Raw genomic sequence first — 26,015 nt, 5'->3', positions numbered from 1 at the left:
TGCCTCGGCTGGCAAATCCTACACTAACAAGTTTATGACAAATTACCTAGTCATCAAGTTAATGGATATAAAGGTTTGTGGCCTAGTGCTGTGACATTAAAAAAAAAATAATCCCTTGAGACAGAATATGTCTCAAAATCACAAAAAACATGTCTCAAGACTACAAACCTTGTGTGTATGAACTTGACACTGGCTGTCCATCTGCAAATTCAGTTTAGTGACACACCAGCTCTGAACTACCAAAGAGGAAAAAGGAAGCCCTATAGCCTTCCAAATCACATAGCTGGAAGGGCTGATTTCCATATTTCAGGTTAGCTTTCTGATTATTTTGTGGGTATTTTTTTGAGATGCCAAAGTATGTTTGTGCAACGTAGAAGGCTAATGAAACAAATCAAGTCACTGACTGTTCAACAGAAAATGACTAGCAGAATAATATTCCTTCCCATCTCATTTGTTTTCAGAAACAGTACCAAAACATACAGGCATTAGGCAGCGCAGCGGGATAAAACTGGTCTCTACAGTTGTTTGCTTTTTAAAGTTTCAATAAGAGATTTCTTTCAAGATCAAGGTTCTACACAGCCATCTTCATTATTTCTAGTTACTTCTTCAGACAGCCTCTGGACACTTTTCTTGTTAGAAAGCAAGTGTAACACAAAAAAAAAAAACAAAACCAACCCAGACAGCACTGGTCCAAATTCCTCTAGCTGTGCTAAATCTTATCTTTTATCTCATTTTCCATCCTTCCCAACATACCTCATATTTACTTTTAATCTTAAAATCAAACTAAAGGCATCCCGTAAGTGTAAGGTATCACAAGACAACTTATTTTCATCCACCTATTGCAAAAACAGAAGAACATCTGGTATTCTCTGGTGATATTATACAACCTGCAATCTGTTAAGATCAGTAGCAAGTATGCAGAGTATCATGCACAGCTGCCTTCCCGCACCAGTCCATCTGTGAACTCTACAAGTCCATTTCATCTCACAAGGAGTTTGCAGCAGTTCTTGGGGAAAACCAGGTACATATGCAGAACAAAGCCGTTAAAAAATACTTGATGCATTTAATAATTTTATCTGGCTCAGAAAAATATTTGACCTGAAAATACTTACATACTAGTAGCAGAACCACCAATACATGTTTTTCCTGTTCCCACTCTTCCCTAGGCATCTGCTCACATTTGAAGGCTCATGTTTTATTGGATATTAAGCTTTTTTCCACATGGGCAGGGCTTCTGTCAGTCCCTTCAAACCCTTCACACTGGTGACACCCAGCTGGTTTAAAATAGTATTTGGCATCTGCTTTGCCTCAGCACAGCTGGAGAAGGTGAAAGCATCAGCAGTCAAGACACCTGAATTTTAAGGCTGCTGAAGTGGACACCACCACCTTGATTTATAAACATTTCTCCTTCAATACCTGAAATACTGTTGATTCAGTTTCTTCAAAGGAAAGAGAAGTTCCTTCCATACGCCGTAGCTGTTTGCTGGGCAGCCTTCCTCCTTCTGCAGGCAGTACCACTCCCAGCAACGCCCCTTGAGTTTGTCTAGCTTTTCTGGATGACTCTTACCTTCCTGAGCAGAAGCAGCACTGTTCTAGTAGAGGAATAAGTGGGGGATGTGAAAGGATGAGCAAAACCAAGTGCACACACACAGAGGGAAGGAAAATGGCAGTTTCTGGAGACTGTACTTGGCTAGATGGCTCCATGGTCTAAGTTTAGTGACTCTTTACAATGTATCCTTTACAAATGCACACAACACTTTAAATAAAAGTTTGCACTAGTTCTAACTGCAACTTTGCCAATACACTTACCCATTACTTTGGAAGTAAAAGCTACCAAATGAAAAAAGTACTACCACTGTTAGCACTGGGTGTTTTTCCATTAGTTTATTGTAAATTTGGAAAATATTGCTGCATCCTTGCCTAGTTCCTGGACTCATTCCATAATCCCAGAGAGGCAAGACAGCAGCCTAGAAGGATTGTTGGTCTGACCCACTATTGCCATAAGCTCTTCTAAGAATGACAAAAAACGTGATATAAATCTCATCAAAACCAGTGATCCTGTGAAGCAAGTATTTTAATACATCAGCCATGGACTAAAATAAAGAACAATTACTTTAGTAATGCATTTACAATGAACATATACTTTTAATTCCTGAATGGAGTATTCAAAGAGTTTTGGACACAGCACTTGAAAATGTTTTCTACTGTTGTCAAAAAAACTGATGACAAATCAATTTAATCAGCTCCCCAGAATGCAAAGAGCTTTTTGAGAACTAATCAGAAAAGGAAATAAACTCCCTACCTCACATTTGGTAGCATTACTTTCCCAATCTGACAGAAGATAGCTAGCTATGCTGGCACAGCACAATAAACATGAACACACACACTCTATGCAGTAGCTCAGATGACAAGCAGCAGGTTACACAACTAAAAGCTAAAACCTTCACATGAGCATATGCTACCTCTTCAGTCTTACAAGCCGATTCAGACTACTCGTTTCTGGCATAAGGCATCTAGTTCAGAAAAGAAGTAAAGTTACACAGTAACTTTAGTAAAGAGACTGAGAAAGAAAAAACACCGAAACATTATCTCTTCATTCATATGTTCCATGAAGATTAAGCACAATCTTTCAGGTTAAGTTTCTTAAGTGTGACCAAACTATATTCTGTGCGCACTAAAATGCCTTTATTGAAAGAATGGGACTCCTCCACATCGCTATAGTGAAGAGTTAAGGTACTGTGCAATCAAAAACCCAAACACTTGCAACCTGGTTTAGCATCTTTCATCACAGAGATGCACAAAATAGGTTGTAGATCAGGACTTCCTAGTGAACACTACAAATTTCAGAAGTTGTAGAAGCAAATGGGGGGGGGGGGGGGGGGAAAGAGTTTTTGAAGAGAAGATTGCTAATATTCCGCACAGTCCCATTTTCTGCTCTGTAACATTAGAATTTTTGCTGCTTATATGTCAAGGGAGTTTTCAAGCAGGTCAAGTTTCAGTTCTTACCTACAGCCAGTGCTGCACTCTGTTCTTGGCCTCCAGTCTGTTTTAAAAGAAAAAGAGATTATGAAAATTCATTCTTCTGCATTGGAAGTCTTAAATGTAATGCTGTATGACCTTGTAAAAGCAAACATGCATCTGTTCCAGACATTGTATTATTCTTCTGGATCTACTTCATAAACACAGTTCTGGATCTATATGTCACTGTGACTTTTGAAAAATGTTAAAGAAAATAGAATCAAGAACTGCGTTTTGTCTCTAGGTGTATAAATAAATAGTGAACACATTTCTTTGGCAACAAACATGCTTCTAGGGAAAAAAGGCTGCTGGCATTAGATAATCCATATGAACACATAGGCCATAATAATTTAATTACTGAAGAATCAAAGTTGCAATAAAATACTAGCAGTAAGTTGTTCCACCTACATTTCACTTTGCTTTAGAAAGAAACATAATAACACAAGATTTCTAATTTAACCACACAAATTAGCTCTTGAAAAAATTCATGGTTTGGATGCTGACCTTCAAAAAAGGCATTTTCAAGTCACCACTGAGAACCATTTGCTTAAAGAAAACAGCATTCTTAGACAGCCTCAATCTGCTATATACATTCTTAACCACCACCTTAAGACTGGTGAAATAATTATTTTAATAGTACAGTTTAAAGGAGAAGAGATGGGATACTACAGTATCTCATAAAGCTTCATTGGCAATAATAGTGTAACATTAGCTACGGAAGGCTCTGAAGATCTACAGCAGCATAGGCAAGAAGCAGAGCGGAGACCCCACAGAACTCAACATAAGCAAAAAGACAACTGTCAGACACCGTTACAACCACAGAAATTTCTTTCTCCATTCTTTCCAGTGCATGCATCTCTCTAGTAGGCTTCCCCCTTGACCAGGATTTCTTTGAATAGCATCCGCTTTCTTCTTTGCCAGTTGGCTTCAGCTTCCTTTTACTCTCTCAGTAGTAAACAACAGCTAGTACTTCAGGACAACTACCTCACAGGACAAAAAAAAAATGGTTAACAGCACTATCTTTGTAAGAGCTGCTGCAACTTCCTTAAAACCACAGGCTGCTCAATTTGTGCTTTGCAACAAAGCAACAAAAACCAAGCACTAGAAAATGTTGGTTCCTGCAGGTCAGGGATAAACATAGCTGATACTGTGACTAAAGAAACCAAAACCAAAGTTAGACCCAAGACTACTTCAAAAAGCCAATTTCCTGAAAAAAATTTGAAGAAAAATTAAGTAGGACAGAACATTTAAGAACACTAAAAAATTCTACCCAATTTTTTTTAAATTATTTTTTTGTTGTTGTTTTGGTAGTCAAGAGCTCTGATTAAAATTTTGGGTAACAGTCCAACATTCACTGAGCTATAAACAAGAAGTAGTCCAAATTCATTAAAATGACCAGATTGTAGAAGTAAGTATGAAAGTAATAAAGAAAAAAACCACTACAGAAGCAAGGCTAGGGATTTTGTAAAAAATGTTTCCTAAAGGTGTTAGTTCACTATTAAATAGAAATGCCTAAATTTCCAACTGATAAAATCATTAAACTCTAGAATTGCTCAGCTCTTCAAATCTTTCTGGACAGAATACTGCACTTACAGTCACAAGCACTTACCACCTGCAAGAAAAGTGTGCTGATGCTCAGGTAGTTTGTCCTGAAGGCTTCAATGAATGAGCGGAAGTTAATTATTAACGAAGTCTTCCAGGACTCTTGTAATAATGAAGGCATAAGGAGAGAAGAGGCCTAGTAGAGCCATTAGGCATAAGAGAAGCAACCAGGAAAGCTGAGAATTATAGGTCAACTGGACTATCATCAGTAACAGGCATAGAGATGTTAGCACGGGAATCCATTAACTGGATTCCTGTCTCTTAGTACCAATGAGGATGCCTTCATGCAAAACAGATCAGACTGAGCATGTTTGATGCTATTAACTTGATTTACACTGGCAAGCTGATAGATATTTGATTTTTGTACAACGTGACTTCACATCACACGGTACTTTAAATGTAGAGGTTAGCACTATGCGATATAATAAAGCACTGCCTAAATGGGTAAGAAATTGACTTGTAGACCTCTAGCAGTCAGCGGGGAATAATCAGGAAACATCCATTAAAAGTGGCCATATGTTAAATTAACAGCGTGATGGATTCCTTACACATTTTTTGCACTTTGGATGCACCTTAATTCAGACACAAGAGCATCTAAACGATCTATCGTCTATTGTCAGGTTCAAAGTGCATTACTTGAGTTCTCCCACAGTTAGTACAGATGATCTGTAAAACATCAGAGCTTCCTTCTGACTGATTCTCAAGGTCTGGATCTGCAGATTAGTATATAAAGAATACCAGCAGGCACATGATGAGACATGTATACGATATAATTTAATAGCTAGTGAAAATGGAATAATACAGAACCAAGCATTTTCTTCAATTGCTTGTGATTCTGAAGCAGTCAAGTATTTAATGTTGTATTACAGAGAGAACCAGCTCTGGGCAGGAAAACTGCCATTTATTCAATGGGTTAACAGCTCGCAGATTTTGTTTAGCCTTTTTTTAATACCATTTTATGGAGTCAAACAGTAGAAGATTAATGCATTCCATCTTAGGAATCTCTGTCACACACCCCTACCCTCTCTCTTGGCTTGCAGCCGAACTCGACCACAGCAGAAAAAGGCCAAATTATATGCTAACATCTCAGGCCAACTACAACAGCAATTCAAAGAATTGTCACAACAGTTGAAGAACAAGTGGGAAAAATGTTTACAGCCATTAGAGAGGGTCAGTGAATCATCTAAGCTGCATCTATTAATTTTCAGAAGAAAACGAAGTATCATTCAGTTTATCAGAGGAAAAGCCTATATAGTAGACAAATCAACTGGTACCCAAATATAAAAAATGTGCTAAGCAAGCTTGGCATTATTGTGGATAATGAAACTTGAAAAAAAAAAATTAGTAACTGGCTAACTACTGAACAAACCGTGTGTTTCGGGCATCCAGATCATCTTGAACTGATGCTCCTAACTCAGCAGTACATGAAAACAGATTTCAGAAGAGAAAAAGCTAACCATTAATTTCCAGTATGAAACCAACATCTTCTGTCCAACCCTGTCTGACCTAATTAAGAAGCCTTTACACACCAGCATAGACTTGTCAGCAGCTGTCAGTCAAGATTTGCTACAAGAATGGTGATTTTGCAGGCTTTCCAACACTCAAGTTCTTCTGCTTATTAAGAACTGAAAACACTGAGTAGTAAGACAGAAAAATCTACAACAACTTTGCAATAACTCTAAATTACTTTCCATGTACTCGATTGGTAACTCGGCTCATCAGGGAACTTCAGAAAGCATTATTTCATAAAGCTTACAATGTTTATTAAGGAAAGCTTGCACAGGATTCACGTACGGCATGCGAGGTATCAGACACCCAGCCTTTAATAGTAATCTTTGGATCAGAATCCACTTTGCTGCCTTCTCAGACCAAATGTTTAAATTATTTGTTTGAAGTGCAAGCTCGCACTAGGATTTCCCTTGGTAAGCATCACCAACTTGAACTCTGCGTGAGCCAGAGGTAGACTACAGCACAGATGTTCTCAGTCCATGTATCTTAACTGCCCTCTGCATACTGCTGAACAGCACAGGACCTAGCTCAAACACTACACTGCTCCGGCAATTTTTAGACGGTCCTGCTCTCTTGCTTCATTTACAGACTTGAAATTAAGTTTCAGGAAACCACTCCAAGACCTGGTTACTCTTAGAAGCACATATTAAAAACAAGCCCAGTCCAAAACAGAATCACAAGTCAAATACATCCCACATCTTGTGGGTAATAAAAAAAAGAACGCTAAGAAATGTTTAGTAATAAAACTTGATTTTTTTACTTTAGTAACAAAGATGGCTCAACTATAAAAAATAAATCATAGCTACGATCATGTTTCAAAGGAAGTTTCAGAGCATCTGCAGATGAACCCATGGTTCAATGCTAAATGGATGGAAACTCCAAGGATAGCATCAGTGATTCAAAAAGAAGATTCTTCTATATCTTTATGATAAACATTAGATTAAGTCTATGCAAAGGTAGTCTATCACTAGTGCAAAGCGGCCTCAGTTCTTTGTAAGAAAGCAAGTCTGCTGGTTGCCTGCTATAAAACCACCTTTTTGACTTCTGGCAGTAGAAAGCTTCAGCTCTAATCTTTCTTCTCCATTCATTTTGAATGTTAACTGTACCTTAAAAGTCTATGTGTCATATTAATCCTTTCCCTATCCTACATAATTTCTCATTGCTGTCTTATAGTATCTTGTATTAGTTGCTTTGCTCAAACCCATGTTTTAGGTTTATAATTTAATAATAGAAATGGTGATCTAACATGAAAGCTTTCTTGACAGTTCTCAACAGACACCTGCCAAGAGCATGCATTACATTTTCTGTCCTTCAGTCACATATTAAAATGCATTTATGCCAATATAACTCATACTACTGTATGGCATTCAGCTCTTCATACTACACATCCAAACACCTAGTGGCACTCTCAGTTCCACGTGCTAAGGTAGAAGTGCAACTATTTACTCAGCATACTCCAAGTGAGGTCCACAAAGCACTGTTTCAGTTTCTCTGAAGCTTAGCCTAAAGATCTGGCTTCAAGAGGAATACAGCAAAGAGCTATCAGGTCTGCTTTGAAGAAAATATTTCAAGGAACTTTAGATGCTGCACTATAGATTAACAAGGGGAAGACAAGGTTATATACAAAAACCCCTTTTAAAAACTAACAAAAAAAAAAAAAGGGAAAACCACAGATCATTGAGAAGCTTGTATGGCATAAGAAAATGTTTACACATACAAACACATACAAAGCATGAAAATTTCTACTTCATCCACTTACAGGCATGTTTTCCACAACAAACCATTACTTTGGCTTAGTGGAAACAGTAAAATGGAACTACCATAATCCTAATTTTTGCATCTCAAAGCTTTCCATAGGAAAAAAAAAAAAAAGCTGCAAGTTGAAAACTAAATACAAGGGATTTTTTTAACCAAATCAGAAAGTTAGTTTAAACGCTTCCAAATAAACTTTTTCACTTCTCAAAGCAAGTGAGAATACTTAAGTTTTGGGTAACCAGAAGACAACTAAGGACTTTTAAGAAAACAGAGATGTGACTTCTTGGGTTGTTTAATTTAGGGTTGGTTTTGGGCGTTTTTTTTGTTTGTGGTGGTTGCTTTTTTGGTGGTGGGTAGAACTGTGATATTTTAGTCCAGGCTACACAACTTCCTCTTTTACTGCAAAGAGGGGAGAGGGGGAGGGAAAAAAAAAGCCTGCAAGAATTATTGAAGCAAGTCCTGTGTCCAGCAGTCAATTATTCAAACAACTGAATTTGCTATTTCTGGTGGCATATTATCTCCTGTATTTCTTCTGAACCTTTATAAATCTACACCCTGAAGTGATTTAATACTGGCATATAACATGAGCAGAATTTTGAAGAACTCTCTAGCATTCAGGCTTTCACTCCTCAAAAAAGTACTTAAGTATTCCTAAGATATACTGCATACCTTTACAACTTGAAATGATACTGCCATTTGCTGTCTATTGCATGTTGAATTTCCCTATGACTACTTAGCATTGCTATTTTTCTGTAGTTGATGCTTCCTTTGATGTTAGGCTGTTAACACCCAGTTGTGAAGTGCTCCTGAATACCAACCAAGTGATTCAACAGCTTTTTTATCTAAGCTATACACATGATATAATTTCTTAGGAATATGGCAGAGTTTAAGACTAAGAGTTCTGACTCAATATAGCATAACAGAAATGAAACCATACCCCATCCCAGGAAGTTTGCCGCAACACTCATCCACTTGCATAATAAAAACAGTAAGAGAAGAAAGGTCAAAAGCGCTTTCCCATTCAGCATTATTAGTAGTGTGCTATCAGCTCTGAGCAACCCCAAGACCCCATAGCCCTATTCAGTGACACTTAAACAGAGGAGTCATTATTTCTTATACTCTAGATTTCTATGCTTAGGGTAAATCACTTTTCTTGGGACTACATTAGGTCAGAGAGAACTTCAATCCTGAAAGGAAACCAGCCAGAGAAGACTAATTTACCACCTAAAACATCTTTTTACTGTTTTTAGCAAGTTTAACCATAAACTGCTTCCTTAAGAGTATTAGAAATTGAGAGCTGAAGCCCCAGTTAATGCTCTGATAGTTAAAACTGTAGAATTAAAAAAAAATAAATTAAAAAAAGCTGCTTATGCTACAGCTACAGAAGTATCACAGACAGCATCTCTGCTGCTCAGAGGCAATTTATTCCAGATTTCAGAACACAGATTAGCTTTTAAATAGCCTGAAAAGCCCTTCCTATGGAAACCAACAGCAGCATGTTTTGCCATACACTTCTCAGAGACTCAAGGGCTGAGCAGGTTACAGGGGATACCCAAGGAGTTTGCTTTAACTCCTGCCACCGAAAGTCCCTAGTACAGCTCCACTAAGCAAGTCTCAGCAGAGGCAGCTCCTCCATACAAGTCAGGAGGTGACTCCATACAAGTGCAAGAGTGACTCCACGACACAGCCTTGGGACAAGCAGTAATTTCTGCCTAGATCGGGGGAGCTCTGCTCTGGCCCCAGTAACAGTCATATAGCACTGAGACTCTTGAAAGTGCCTCCAGCTTGCCCAGGAATGCCTTGGGTGCCACGTACACAGAATGAGATCTGTGATGACTTGCTTCAGATAAATTAAAAGAAGGGGGAGAAAGGAGAAGGGGAAAAAATGTTTATTGGGTAGCATTTAATTGGAAGCATGCACAAAAATACAGAATACAGGGTAGCAAACATAAGAGACCTAATATGGGAGTGTCTGGGCCCAGCTCCTAGGGACCATTGTATGTATTCACACAACAGTGTACTCCAACAGTCAGGAAAAAAAAATAAATCCGAAAAGGTCAGGAGACATGTAATAAAGTCTTAATTCCTGCATTGTAATTCAATCATACCGAGTCTCAACAGCTGCACACTATTTCTGCTCAGTAAGTTCCAAAATTAAATTCCACAATGAGCTAAAAGGAGGCAAGCTGCATCAGGGGAAGTTCAGATGAGACAAGAAGAAAAGGTTCTTCACTGAGAGAGTGGTCAGTCACTGGAACAGGCTCCCCAGGGAAGTGGTCATGGCACCAAGCCTGTCAAGAGTTCATGGAGCGTCTGGATGATGCTCTTAATCATACGGTTTAGTTTTAGGTAGTCCTGCAAGCAGCAGGGAGTTGGACTTGATGATCCTGATGGGTCCCTTCCAACTTGAGATATTCTGATTCTAAATAATAAAACTGCAGTTACATGGTGAAGCAGTAAACTGAATATTAACCAGATCTGAAGGACTATATGTCAATAGTCCAAGTCCCCACAAAGTTAAAAGAAATAACCAACAACACCCCACCCACCCCCCCCCCCAAAATCTAGAAATGTCCTTTAACAAGCATTTGAGAGTCCTTCTGTAAGTCAGGAAGTGAACTAAGTAACTTCTGACATTAACCTAATATAACAGACCACATAAAACATCACACAAAGTCCGATCACCTGTCTCAACAAGCACAGCTTTTCAGGTCAAATGTCTTTGTGATGAGAAAAGTTTACATATTTTCCTAGTCTGTTTAAAAGTGACTTTCTGAAAAGTCAAAACAACCCTTCAATTAATGTCTTTGAATTGAAGGTTCATTGGACAAACAGAATTAAACAGCTTATGTTGCCCTCAGCAGTTATTTACAGGTGGAGAAAAATAGCAGCTTTACCTTCATAAACAAATTGGCAGGGCTGAAATCTCAAGCAGAGAAGTTTACTGAACAAGCCATTAAACCAGATTCACAACTCACTTTTTTTTTTAAACTTACTCTAACAACTGCTGCAGTAAGACTACTGTGTGTAAAGGAAGGATATTTTGGAAGAGCTCTACACTGAATTCTGCTCAATTACAGTAAAAAAACCCTGTCATTGATCGTTTGCAGATTACTACTACCTTCATTGAAAATTTTAAGTAATTTTATGTCCACTGTGGTAGAAAAGATACCACTTTATGTTGCATCAGGACAGGCAGATTATTTACATTCATTACTAATACATACTATTAGACTTTAAAAAACACAGGATTGCACAAAAGCTTTTAGCCCCTCAATCCACCCCGATGCTATTGCAGGCAGCCACATTAAACAAGCCCTAAGACAAAAGATAGCAAATAAATAGGAGCCAGCTCTATTTGTCTTAAAAAATTGTCAGCTATTCTTCTTTCTTGCCTTGGATATCAGCATTAAAACAAAATAAATGCATGCTGGCAGAACATCGCTAACATAATCAGAATTTCTACCAAAATATTTTACAGTGAGTGCCAAGAACACAGAAAGTCCTTAACCTCCACAAACTAAGAATGATTTCAACAAACCCACTTTCATATGGACGACAAATCAATTCAAGAAGCCCTACTGAATTGCAAACAGAATTTATAGGCAAACCTACAGCAATATATTTAGAGCAACACTATCAAAGGAGATTGTTTTTAACTTGTGGCACAAATGGGAAGTAAAAGTGGTTTCAGTTGTCAGAAAGACATTCATTATTCTTCATGTATCCTCGCTGTGACTGATTATTCTTTCACCCTTGATGGCTCCCACATTACCCTACTGTTGGTATCTGGTAAGCTCTGCGGTGAAAGCTTTTCAAGTTGCTCAGAAGCATTTGTAACTTCACCGCTTTCTACACTGGTTAAACAGACTTGCCCAAACAAAAAAATCCTTCTGAAAGCACACATTAAATGCTGCGTATTTTTTAACACCTGTTCCCTTGTTTACTAGCAGAAACATTTAGCACTGGTCAAAACAAAACAGAACTTGGCTTTATACTTCTTGCAGTACATCTGAGTTTACATAAACTTCCCAGACAAAGCCAAAGCCATATGTAAATCCCTAACACATGTATTAGTATTATGGCCTTACTCAATACAGTATCTCTTCTGAATGAGGTACACAGGTATGGAGACAAATAGAAACACTTTCCTGCTCTTTGCAAGTTTAACACATACTAAGCAATTTGCACTAAAAGGCTGAAATCCTTACCAAAGAGATTTTAAAGATTCTCCCCACAAGGAAACAACATTGAAAGATATGTCAGCCAGACAAATGCTACTCTTATAAGAGCCATACTAGCCACAACAAAGAGTTCTCAAAATTAATAAGAGAATGACAGGTATGCATTTGCTTCCACTTTGCAAACATAATACTGGAGGTGTTTTCATATTTATTAAAATTAGCACAAAATGCAAAACCTGTTAATCCACAAACACTGCAGTATCAGTGCTGGAACAGGGACTCTACAACATGTTAAATCAGCTTGCTTGGAACATCTCCCCATCATAATTACAGGGGAACAATTGTAAGTTGCATGGAAAGATTTTTAAATCTTTAAGCATGCAGACAAGTTCAAGCTGCATATGAGAGATAAAGCTATAAAATAAAAATGAATAATTATCAGAGATTATATGCAAAAAGCAGGAGAAAATTATCAAGATCTTTTCCAAATGACTGATATGCTGGAAAAATAACCCATACAAGAAAGTTAACATAATGAAAAAGAAAAGCTAATACAAGAAAAATAGGGCAAACACTGAAGTGTTTTATGTCCTTCAGTGTCTGTGATAACGGACAGCTGAAACATTACAAAAGAAATACCACCTGGATAAAATAGGCATACATGTCCTATACAACCATTTGGACTAGTCTGCCCCACACCACAGTCCAGCCGGTTTAATATTTCTATCTTGGTACCAGTCACACAAGACCCATACACTCTGCCCCAAGGGATGAGGGGTCTGGGCACCACATTCACTTTTCAGCATACTCTCAAAGTTGGGAGCTTGAGCTGAAACCTGGGTCAGATCTAAATCATGGCACAGCTCAGCAGGCTCTTAGCTCATGTATTCCCAGACGAAGGTTAATGTTGGAATCAGTGAAATCCTGATTTAGCGCAGCACTACCCCTGAGCTGAAAAGCACTTCTTGGTCCTAAAGGAAATGCTGATAAGATAACCACCACAGTTGCAGACCAAGAGCTGCTTTCTAGAATTACCCGGGATCACTCAGCGCAGTGATCCTGTTAAACTTCTCTCTCAGAGAGAGAGGAGGGATGATGGGGTGGGAAGGGAAACTGAAGTAGGGAAACCGACAGAGGACCCCTCACTACTAGGCTAACAAGCTTTATATTCTTCTGTACAGTGCAAGCTATGCACTCGCATTTAGTGACAGACATATATTATTTATTCATACCATATGTGATCAGAATAATCCAAGGGGTTAACCTAAAAATTACTACCAGATAGTTACAATGTGGTTCAAAACATGTTGATAATACAGTGCTTTGGTACCTCAAATTGTGACATACCATACACACCACAGGTTCTTTCTCCTGTATACGGAGGGACATGCATTTTCAAACTGGGTATTTGGGAAGGAGGCTCACATGTTTTAGTTTCAGGAGCTGCTATTTTAAAGCCACGCAACAAAGCCCTTTAAATTATCACTCACAAATAGATGTACTATAAATGTCATCTTTATAGGAAAAATGACTACATGAAGTCAAATGCTGTTATCACAATGTCATTTCTGACAGATGCACATTATTGACCACTACCAGTCTTCAAAACTTTCCTACCATTGATCTAGGTTCAGCAGAGCAGCAGAGTAACAGAACAAAGTATTTTAATATTCGCTATGAACCCTTGTTATTAGCAACAGCTACACAACACGACTTCACGAAGTTACACTCCATTGCTTATAAAATTTCGACAAATTAACTGGCATGTGAAGATTAACAAAGCTTCTGTAAATATTTGGGTTATAAATGCTTAATGTTTCCTTACTGGCTAGGATGCTGCTTCTTTCCGTGTTCATCCTTGGATCCAGCTGCATCACCCCATTTACAGGCTAAGAATCCCTTTCCTGACATGAGTTTACTTAGCCCTGTACCTCAAATCGTAGCAGTAAATAGTAGGGCAAGGATTCAAGCTTTATAGAGGGTATATAGTAAAGTATAATCACAGAGGAAAACTGAATGCATACTTAGTTTACAACTTTATGGATGTCTTCCCCCGTATCAAAGACTACTATTTCATTTACAAAAATCAAATATTTGAGAGGTGAGCTGTACATCTGGTACCTATTACCAACACATGTACGCTTTAGCTATGTCAAGACACACTCAGACATCCTAAATTCTCATGTTCCCTTATGATTGCCTTCTAATAGTGTAGCTCAATGACTTAGTAGCTGTTTACCAGCCAAAAAGTCGTCATAGCTCTTCACTGATGATCTATACCTGTGAATCACAATACATCCTTAGTTTTATTATCATACATTGTTTTCACTGAAAATTAGGCCTCAAACACCACAGAATAATTACAAGCACTTTAATGACATCTTCCAAAGCACCTGGACACTAATATTAGCATGCTTAGCCACATTCAACTTCTAACCCAGATTTTGTTAAAGCTTCCTTTTTTTCTATCTCTCCAGGCTCTGCAATATCAGATTTGAAGTTCTAATGTTTGCACTACCACACTTCAAATAGTCTTTATATAGTAAGAGGTACAGACACATTGTATTACCAGTTGAAAAGGCAAACAGACAATGTTTAACATCCCACTACAGCAAAGAGGCTAGTCTTTTTACTCCTACTGTGAGAGAAGGAATTCAATCACTTCGTATTCCTATTTAAATACCCATGTTATCCACTGCTACTAAGCCTTTTATCTGGTAAGCTAGTTAATTAAAAAAACCAAAACCAACCAAAACCAAAAAAACAGTAACATTGCATGAACTACTACTTGCTTTCAGTAGATCAAAATACCTTGTACTCCTTGGCCTAAAATACTATGGAAAACAAAGAAACATTCCACAAGCAAAGACACCTAAGGAAGTGTTTACCAGTTGGGAGAATCGTTTACCAGTTGGTAGAATCTTCTTGCAGTCTTAGAGAATTCCCTCAGATTACCGATGCAGCAGCTTGTCTTCAGAATCTGAACAAATAGAAAAATCTCATTAAACATAAATGATACACAGTATTTCAATTATATAAGCCAATGCTGGAGTAAGCCAAAGTTAAACCTGTAGTGTCAAGGAACCTACATAATTCTTTAGGAATGCAAATAAAACATGCTGACTTTATAAACAGTTGTGATTTTATGGAAGTGACATTACCAGCAAATAGAGGTATCCTTACAAACTCTTCTGTGAGTCAGTAAGGCAATTAGCTATCCATGATCACAAGCATCAGAAATAGAGCATTGCATCTGAGAATTACTGAGAAGTTACACATAGTTACTGCACAAAAAAAAAATAGAGCATTACATCTCTGCATTACTGAGCCAAGTTACGCATAGTTGCACCAGAAAAAAGTAGGTCTGGATTCAAGATTTATTTACAGTGTCATATATATTGCACACAGCTAAAAATGCTTCACTGCTACAGTTTTCATCAGTTAAAGCCAAATTTGGCCAATGGCAGTTTTTTACCTTTCTGAATTCATTCTAGAATTACTTAGATCTACTTCAAAACTAAGTTTCTTGTTTTGAAAACTAGCATATATATGTAGGGCCAGACAGAACTGCATTTCCTAGGGAAATGTGGTACTGAGATCTACTGCAAGCATTCCAAGGGTGTTTTCTTTGGGGTAGGTTTATAAAGCAAACAGTCTACTTTTTTTGGTGCAGTAACTGGATGAACTGGCCAAAACTGCCACTTTTCTGTTGTTGCGAAAGGTTCATAAGCCTCTTCCACTTGGGGCTTTGTAGGCTGCTTCTATTTCAATTCAATTCAAATACTCGAGTGTTGTCACTCAACCTGTCTCCAGTAAAACCACTGTTGCTCTTACTTCAGGTATTGTTTCCAGTGTCATGATTCCACCCTGCCAATACATCACATCTCAAGGTTTCTTTTAAGGAGTGATCTTCCATTTTGTACACCAGTTCTCTTTCTGCTTTTACAAAAAAAGTCAAGCACATTCTGCAATGCATCTGTTTTTAGCATAAACTTGTTTCAGAAATATAAAATCCCTGTCATGTCATTGCAGATCCAGCTGAGATGCATGAAGTATTCAGCATTAATTTGTATTTAATCAGCTATCAGCAGCAGCTCTTACATCAGATAATCCTGATTAACAGGCATTTAACAAAAAATACTCTGCTTTGCAGGGAAATTTCTAATCACAAAGGCCATAGTATTACTGATTTGTTCCACCATGGGAAGGGTGGAGGGAAGGGGAAGAGCTACACAATATCGAGGCTGGGTAATGATTTTAGTTACAGTGAAAACTATCACATACTACCCACTCCCTCCTGCCCTGTCTGCAAAAGAAAAACTTGCAACCTGAACAGCAGCTAGGAGAAGAGAAGGCAAGGTCTCCAAGTTACCATGCAAAATTTAGTTGACAAATAAAATCAAGGGCTCCTATTCAAAGCTACACTGAAGCAAATAGTTGCAATAGAGAGCTCAGAAGTAAAAACAAAAGAGAGTAATGTTAGTCAAAAATATTTTTTGCCAGTTTGTGTCAAGGCAGCATCTAAAATAAGCAGGTGCTTGGGAAATTAAGGTGGTTTTGGGTCTGGTGGTTTGGTTTTTTTCCCCTGCAAATGTTGTATGAAGTACTACTACTCTCTCTTGCAGAAGAGGAAATCTAACAAACATCCAAGAAGCCTTATACACTTTGCTAAAGCATACCCTTTGCTTTAACAACAGTTCCACTACCCTGTTTCAGTCCCTTTCACTGACAGTCCTTTTGCCAAGCATCCGTATGAAATTAACAATTCAGTCAAAAATTTCTGAATGGCAGCCACAACGTCTTATCCTCATGTGCTGCTCGGTAAGTTGCTGAGCAGAGCAGCACTGTCCCTGCCTACATCCCACTAACAGCATTTGAAAGATCTGTCAGCTGAGTGACAAATTATGCAATTGCAACATGCAGTTTCCTTCAACACTCAACAAAAATACTTCCTCCTGCCCTGCTATATTATAGTATGAAAAGCTTCCTATGCAGTACCAGAGAATGGGTTGGTTTTTGGGTTCCCCCCCCCCAGGCACAACTGGTCATTTCATTAAACGGAAAAACTGGGTTACACTTCCACTGGACCAATGCACATATATACCACCATGGTGCCAAATTTCAGTGTTTAAACTTCCTCATAACTACCTGGCATAGCAAGCAGGATTTTGTTTTACTGAAAGCAGTAACTATGTCTGCTGGAGATCGTTCTGCCCCTCTGGTCCCACACTGCTCTGCACCGCTGCCTCTCCTGGCTGCTCAGCATCTCCCCTGCTGTAATTCCTCCCTGACAGCCCATTCCTGCCGACTGGCCTTCAGGTGAGAAAGGGAAGCAAGTGCCAGCAACTACAGCTGCACACTACTTCCATATGGAAAAGTCAATCTGGCAGAACAGCAGTAGGGACAGTGGACTGGAGGGATCATGGAAGCATCCACATGTACAGGAACTATGTAACATAGTCTGATGCGACGGGAGGAACTAGAGAGGAAAGGGGCTGCTGCACAGGCACGCTTGCCAGGAGCGACTGGGCAGCACTGCACATCGAAAGGACAAGGGGCACTGAAGCAGGGGCACACACAGAAAGCTGCAGACGTGGTCCCTTTGGAAGATCTTCCCAGCTTTCAAGGCAACAATTCCTTACATGTGACCTACATTAATCTGCTTCTGTTGACAAAACCTGAACTTTATTCCTTTTTAAATAATGGATATCCTGTAGTATAAATAACAGAGCTGAGAAAAACTAAATTAGCTGCTACCTTAGTTTTCAGTCAATATTTGTTCAAAAATTAATTTTCTTTACTTCAATAGACCTTTGTGGAGTAAATTAACACTTCTTTGACAGGCTAATGAAAATAGCAGGTGAACAACAGAATAGTAAGCTCATTCTCAGGAGATATCCTTGCTTGCCCTCCACACGCTGCGCTGGCATAGCTTTGTAGGATGATGAATTCAACAGAAGGAAGCAGACAGTAAACCTACCTGTATATATCCATTGTTATATTGATATATATATATCCCTATAACCTATGGGTACCTACTAGTATCCATAAAGATAAGTGTCAGAAGGCTTATGGCAGCTTATAACGAATTCTGTTGCCAGACATGTAACAGCACATAAATTGAGCAGTCAAAATAATCCCTGCAGAGCTTCTGACAGGTTACTCTTCATAGTAAGGCAGCTACAAAAAAAAAAAAAAAAAAAAAAAAAAAAAGGCACAAAGCAACATATCCAGTGTCCTACAAAAGTCCAGGAAGTTAGGGACACTTCACCTATCCATTTAGCGACCATCACTGACTTCATGACTTATTTAGGGAGAAGGTGGAATTACACTCTGAAGTACAGCACCTGATTAAATCTTGTTCACCATACAAAATTCATGCTTAAGAAAAGCGTTAACCATAAAGATGCAAAGTCTTCTGTGAATCGCACAGTGTTAATTTTTCTCTGGCATACCGGTTTCAACAGGCAGAATCACAGCCACTGCTCCCCAAGCCTCCAAGTTTTGCACTCATTCGAGCTTCAAGGAAGAATACTTCTGAGAAATTTATTAATGGCTATGTTCTCAGAAGAGAATGATAGAGCCAGTAATTCAGAATCATAGAATGGTTTGGGTTGGAAAGGACCTTAAAGATCACCTCGTTCCACACCCCCTGCCATGGGCAGGGACACCTTCCACTAGACCAGGCTGCTCAGAGCCCCTTCCAACCTGGCCAGGAACACCGTCCCACGGATGGAACACTCACAACTTCTCTACAGCACCTGGTCCAGCACTTCACCACCCTCAAAGAATTTCATCCTAACATCTAATCTACATTTCACCTCTTTTCATTTAAATCCATTCCCCCCTGTCCTTTCACCACATGCCCCCGTAAAAAGTCCCACTCCAGCTTCCTTGTAGACCCCTCTAGGTACAGGCAGGCTGCTCTAAGGTCTCCCTGGAGCCACCTTTTCTCCAGGATGAACAACCCCAATTCTCTCAGCCTTTCTCCCTAGAGAGGTGCTCCAGCCCTCTGATCATCTTCATGGCCTTCATCTGGGCTCTCTCCAGCAGGTCCATGGCCTTCTAATGACAGGGACCCAGAGCTGAATGCAGTACTCCAGGTGGGGTCTCATGAGAGCTGATGGGCAGAATCACCTCCCTTAACCTGCTGGCCACGCTGCTTTTGATTCAGCCCAGGACACTGTTGGTTTTCTGGGCTGCAGGTGCACACTGTCGGGCCACGTGGAGCCTTTCATCCACCAGCACCCTCAAGCCCTACTCCCCAGGGCTGCTCTCAATCCATTCTCCACCCAGCCTGTATTTGTGCTTGGGGTTGCCCCGACCCATGTGCAGGCCTGTGCACTTGGCCTTGTTGAACTTCATGAGGTTCACACAGGCCATGTCTCAAACCTTTCAAAGTCCCTCTGGGCAGCAATCCTCTCCCTGCAGCATGTTCACTGCACTGCTCAGTTTAGCAGTGTCCGCAAACTTGCTCAGGGAGTTAATAGATTTTACGGAGAGATTCAGCATATTCCATGCAAGACTGTTTGCTAAAATCTTGTAGCAAACCAGCTAATTATTGCCAGGTACAGCAGTTTCTACGTACAGGCTTCAAGTTATCTTAAATAATTTTCCAGTCTTTGCCATCAAAGCCAGACTGCCACTCATAGCCCAGGAAAGCCCTGTGTCAGAGCTGGCTGTAAGTCTTCACAAGCAGGTAACAGAGAGGACTCAAGGCTGAGATCCAGAGGGAAACAGGTCAAAGCCTTTCCTGAAATCCTGCACAACCCGCGGCTGCCGAGCCAATAAACCTGTACTCCAGTTCTCTGCCTTGCTCCAGTCAGACAACTCTCCTCCCAAGGATACCACCAAGGTGACCAGCTGGGGTGGCCTGAGATGCCATTTCATTTCCTCTGTGATTGGCAGCTTACACAGCATTTTCTAAAACCCAGATAAATGTAGATTTCACAACTTAACATGCAGTTTATTTCAACTCAAAGGCTTTCTCTAAATTACATCTAGGGCTAACTCCACCTAGCCTATATACCCAACACCATTTTATAGATATGAAGCATATTTAAAATCACGTTGCACACATCATCTTTGCCTGTGCTTGACTTTGCTTAGCACAAAACATAGAAAGTGCAGAAGAGACAGCAATAGGGATTTTAGGTGATGTACGCTCCCCAACACAGGTCACAATGGACTTAACAGCCCATCCAGAGGTTAAGACATATCTGAAAAGCAAAGTATACAAAATGAGTAAAAAAATAAATACCATAAAGATAACTAAGTGTCAGAAAGCTTATGGTAGCTTATAAAGAATTCTGTTGCCAGGCATGAGGCAGCACATAAATTGAGCAGTCAAAATAATCCCCGCAGAGCTTCTGACAGGCTACTTTTCATAGTGAGGCAGCTTAAAAAAAACGACAGGCAGAAAGGAACACATCCAGTGTCCTACAAAAAAAGGAAAACCTATAAATACCAGAATTCACAAATAGCTCCATGGCAAACAAAACTTGAGAAATTTATCCCTTACTAAAACAATACGGACTGATTTTTTCCCTTTACCAACATATATTGCCAAAATTTTAATTTTCAGTTGAAAGAGGGAATTCTCCTGTGATTTGAGGAATTGGTGGTCACAGAACTATTAGGAAACCCCCAGTAGTTCACTTCTACACAGCTTAAAAACTAAGTTCTTATTCCTTTATTTTCAGGACAACAAAGAAAGGGAGTGTTTTAAGATTCAAATAATGACACTGGAACTCAACAGTTTGAGCTTCAATTGTACCTCATACAGTTAATATCAGTGATGCTATGACACAAGTTAAAACTATTTGCTTCCAAAAGACTGTCCAGCTCTGCTTCCATGTAACACCATAGCACTGAAGACATACCCTGATAATTTTCAACATCAAATTATTACTTTCATTCACTAGAACAAGATCAGTTATACTGTGATATTCCTTACAGGCTTGAGCTCAAAAACTTCAAAACATATTCATGTACCAGAAGCTAATTCTCTGAGTAAATTAAGATTGTCCAGTTAATTAAGAGTTGCAAAGATAGAGATGAAAGAGACTCACACATAACCTACTCCTGTCCCCACAGCAAACATTTGGCACAGGTTTAAAGAATTATCAGTACAATACAATGCATTAATTGAAGTGTAATTTACCAAACAGAACACTGACCAGCTTTTCCTCTGTTAATTACTCCGAAGTCACAAAAAGGATTTCCAACTGCAAACAATTACTTCTGTCAGTGCCATATCTCAGTTTTCAAACACTGGACTTGGTATTTTGAGCTCAGTAGTGTCATATGGTTTAGCAACTTCCCTTAAAAATACAGGCTTTCAAAAGAACCAAGTATTACAGAAGGACTGAATCTTAGAAGATGACTACACTTATCAGCTTTTTAAAAAATTATTTAATTACAATTGGGAATAGTGTGTGCTCCAGATTCAGAAGAGCTTGCTCACATTTCCAAAGTCTGACTATCATCAGACCATTTCTCATCTTCAAGCCCTCATTCACCCAGCATCTTGGAGCTCGAGAACCTATGCCTGTATTTATTGTAGAATGCAGCAGTAGGAAGAATGTAGTTCTTATGTAGGACAAAAAATGAAACTGCTAAATACCCATTCCATTTAACCATACAACAAGCACATTCCTTGGTTTCAAAAACAAATGTGGAAGCCAGTCAAATTACTGGCATCGTAAGACAGACTGTTTAACTATGGGCAGTCAAGAATATATTTGAGGCAAGACTTGAAAAAAAGATAACCAATATTTTCTTCAGTTCCCTTTTAAAAAAGGGCTACTCCTTCGAGAGCAACTCAAGCCCTTACAGTAACTCAACTCAGATGAAAAGGCAGTACACAGAGGACGTGTTCTCCAGATTAGTTATGGAACACATTTCCATAGCAGGGTGAAAAGGGCAGGTACATACAGTTACAGGCAGACTGAAAGAGAAGTAATCTTTTCCTGCTCCTGGTGACAGAATGTTGTTGATACAATATAAAGGAGGAGAACAATTAAGCTTGGCTCACCCAACCTATAAAAAGTTGGTCAGAAATGTGCAATCTTTGCAAAAGCTCTGATAATTTTGGCAATCAGATGTCAGGAGTAAATTACTGATATGTATACTTTGACTTGCAAACTTTTAGCCATATAGAGAAACAGGCAGATCTCGGAAGATTTCTTCATTCTGAAGTACAGATGCCATATTAACTGAGATACAGAGTCAAAAGATACATATGCTCACTCTTTGGATACAGAACACCTGACCAAGGGATGGAATTACATTGCAGAAACCAGGAATTAACCCATGGAATGAACATTGGGCCAATCCTTATTTTCCTACTCTCTACAGAGGCACAATAGAAGGAGGACCTTGTGTGACCAGAACCAGCAAACCAGTAGGACTGCTTTCAAAGAGCTACTTCTACTGTTAAAGGTACGAGCAATTTACATGAACTCTTCAATAAGTTAAGACATATAATTGTAATGACAGGATAGAAGCTGCATATCCCAACTACAAGAACTGTAGTAAGATTTCCATTGGACAAAGATTTATTGTAAGCAAAGATCAAACCTGAAGACTTTCCCACTCCATAATAATTCCTTCTTATCAGGTTCTGTTGTTGGTCTTTCCTGGATCAAGTCCTTATCCATAAAGTGTCTCAGCTTCAGCTAAGTGAAACACCAGCCTGGCACACAAGATGTTGAATTAAAGACTCTTCAATAGAGGTTAGAGTTTTGTTTCCCTTATGCTACAATCACTGGGTTACTATGCCACCAACTGCCATTTAAAAACTCTGAAGGGGTGGGGGTGTGTGCGCGCAATATAAAGTCCTGGGTATGGATAGTTGGTCAAAGTATCCTTTTTTTCCTGTTCCCTAATGAGCTGGATTTAGATAAGCTTGTTATCTAGTCTGCAGAGAGGCAGGCATTACTTCCAGCTCTTAGCCACGTTTGCAGTACCTAACTTACTCTATCTGATACTTACTCTATCTGATGTGTAAATAGTTTAAGCTTTTAGCTTAAACAGCCTGAATGATCTTTTCAGGATCCAGTATTTACTTTTTTTTTTAAAAAAAAAAAAAAGATACTGCAGAGCTTAAGTTTGAAACCTTGAGTAGAAAGTCTTACCCTCAAGGTTGTCTGCAGACTATCTCAGCTTTTACATCTGCTTCTCACTAGAGACTTAGTAAAGGCAACTGGACTCCTATTTCTGCACAGGAAATACAATAAATTTTAAGCTATTCTTACACTCCCACATCCTCCTGTTTATGTCTGTATTGAGAGAGCACAAGATCTTTGTTCAAAGTGTACTTGTAGACGACATCATCTCCAGAGGCATTTTCCCTACATTTAATGTGTATGCTACAACCTCAGTCAAAATAGGAGTGTAACGATTTTTACTTATTACCCCATATTTTGAGTCACAAAGGAAGCATTTAAGAACAAGTCTTATATTTTTCTTCTGAAGTGCAATAAAACCCACCAACATTCAAAGTCACATACATGTTCTAGAGGCTGCAACAAGGGAGTCAGTTCATCCTTTTCAAATGAAGCTTTACCTTGGAACAGCAGTCAAGTAGGGAAAAAATCCAAATTTTTTTTGTCACACTGAAACCCTTTTTTTGCTACTATTAGGCTACAAAGATTTGAAGACTACAGAATCTGAAGTACTGTTTTACATGGAAAAAAAATGCAGCCACAAAACTTAAGTTAAATACCCACATGAAACAAAGGCACACAAAAAAAATTACAGAAAACTCACTTTGAAGAGTCATGTCCAGCATAATTCCAGTAGACACAAAGCTGCTCTACAGAAGTAAAAAGTCCAGCAACAGACACACTTACATGGCAGCTTCCCTTCATTCACTTACCATTAAGTTTGCAAGCAGATGCAACAAGAATTATCATCAGTACAAGCACTCCACATACTTTGTCTCAATGCCTGCAGGTCCTAGGAGCACAAATTCCACCAGTAAAAGAATGACAGGGATAAATGGTAGTAAGAAGTGTAACCAGACTTGAAATTAAGCTGCCTGGCTTCTGCATATCTCCAAATTCAGACCAGGAACTCCATCTGCAAAGTGCTTTCAAACCATGTGACAAGAGTTGCTCTACAGGTGGAGCATGCTTTAGACTGCTCCTTCATGAGAAGCCCACAGGGCCCTCACCACAGTGTGCAACCAGAGCACAGTCAGTGCCACATCTGAGGTTTACCTTCAACAAATGAAAGGCAGAGACTCCAGAGCTCTTTAGAAACATGGCATGTGGAAAAATATTACATGAATTGTGTAACACAAGCCCTGAAGCAACTACCTGAGAGGAGGTTATAGCAAAGTCGGTGTCTTAACCAAGTAATGAGTGACCTGGCAAAAGGAAACAGCCTCAAGTTGCATCAGAGGAGGTTTAGATTGGATATTCGGGAAAATTTATTCACAGAAAGGGTTAGCAGGCATTGAACAGGCTGCCCAGGGAAGTGGTTGAGTCACCATCCCTGGAGGTATTTAATAGATAGGTAGATGTGGCACTTAGGGACATGATTTAGTGGTGGGCTTGGCAGTGCTAAGTTAATGGTTGGACTTCGTGTTGTTATAGGTCTTTTCCAACCAAAATGATTCTGTGATAAACAAAACTGCGTGCACACACACCATAGATGCATACCTTCTAGGAAGAAACTGGATCTATCACGTGATGCTGTAGTACTCATCTGTCCAAGGCCTATGATTCAGTGTCTAGAGAGATGTACAAGGCCTATGATTCAGTGCCTACAGGGCGTGTTGGATTTAGTACAGATGCACAGATTAATTGTACGCACATACGTGTCTGGCTGCTGACAGGAAAAGGCTACACACACACACACAAACTAAGAGCACTGAAGAGGAGTTAAATCATCTGCTACAACAGGACTGATTAAAGCATTCTTGGCCCCAGATTCACACAGTGCAACTACAGGAATCTAAATCTCCGTTGTGACAAGTCTCAGAGTAAGTGAGGTTAGTTAACTTTCACAATAGACAGCATTTAGTTTGAGGCTCATCATACCTAGCATGGGCTAGAACAAATATTACCTACTATGGGATTATTTGCATTGCCATTCATGAATTTACGCAATTTATCAGGGACATTTCATGCAGCAAAGACACTGCCAAAGAACTGGACGATTTATGGATGTTCTTATAGCAGAATCTCCTATAGCAGCACCTTTCCAACACAGCATACATTTGCCAGCAACCTTTGAATACTGGAATATGACAAAAACAAGACAGAGAAAGTGAGAGTACTTACATAACGATAAATCTCATTAATAAAGTTATGCTTGTCACTGTGGCTACGCTAGAAAATTACTCTTGCCTTACGGTACTGTGATGAGCATCATGGAAAGCGTATTAAAACAGGCCAACTTCATAAGCAGTAATGCAAAACCCCTTTGACTGATCAAGAAGCTTTCAGTAGCTTTTTTGTCTTTCAGTAAAAATTAATGTCGCTGGCAAAGATTTAGTAACAAGACAAATATTAACTGATTCAATGTCTTATCACCCAAATCTAGAAATGGATGTTGGCCTTCTGGGCCTCCATCTCCCATATTTTGGTGGAAATTCAGTTATTTGCTTAAAAATACAAGTACCAGCAAAAATAGAATTAAAAAATACCCAACAATGACTGAGATCTGGTAGATCTAAAGAATGAAAGTTTTTCATGTGGACATACTTTCAGTCAAGGTATCATCACAGAGTGGTTTCTAGAGTTCCATGGGCAATTATATCCTCGCTTTTATCTTATAAAAATGTTTTATTAGGTTATGCAACTACAGAAACTCAGTTTAATGTTGCAGTAAGTACAGAAACATGCATTTGATCCCCTTTTTTAACTACAGACTTCCTATTTCCTTTCAGGTAATTAACACTGTTACACCTCAGTTTCTTATCTGTAATGAGGCAAA

General features: G+C 39.1%; 1 protein-coding gene across 1 annotated transcript in view; it reads right to left on the bottom strand.

Annotated features, from left to right (window-relative positions):
- CYRIB (CYFIP related Rac1 interactor B) overlaps positions 1 to 26,015 on the bottom strand; it is a 78,199-nt gene that overhangs the window by 28,000 nt on the left and 24,184 nt on the right. The window contains 2 exon segments of the mRNA XM_080379223.1: positions 3,007 to 3,043; positions 14,977 to 15,048. Of these exon segments, the coding sequence (XP_080235349.1) occupies positions 3,007 to 3,043; positions 14,977 to 15,048 (109 nt within the window).

Source organism: Falco punctatus (assembly GCF_963210335.1).
Source record: "Falco punctatus genome assembly, chromosome: 3".
NCBI classification, from domain to species: domain Eukaryota; kingdom Metazoa; phylum Chordata; class Aves; order Falconiformes; family Falconidae; genus Falco; species Falco punctatus.
The sequence above is the reverse complement of the archived record's forward strand: the minus strand, read 5'-3'. Positions and strand labels throughout refer to the sequence as shown.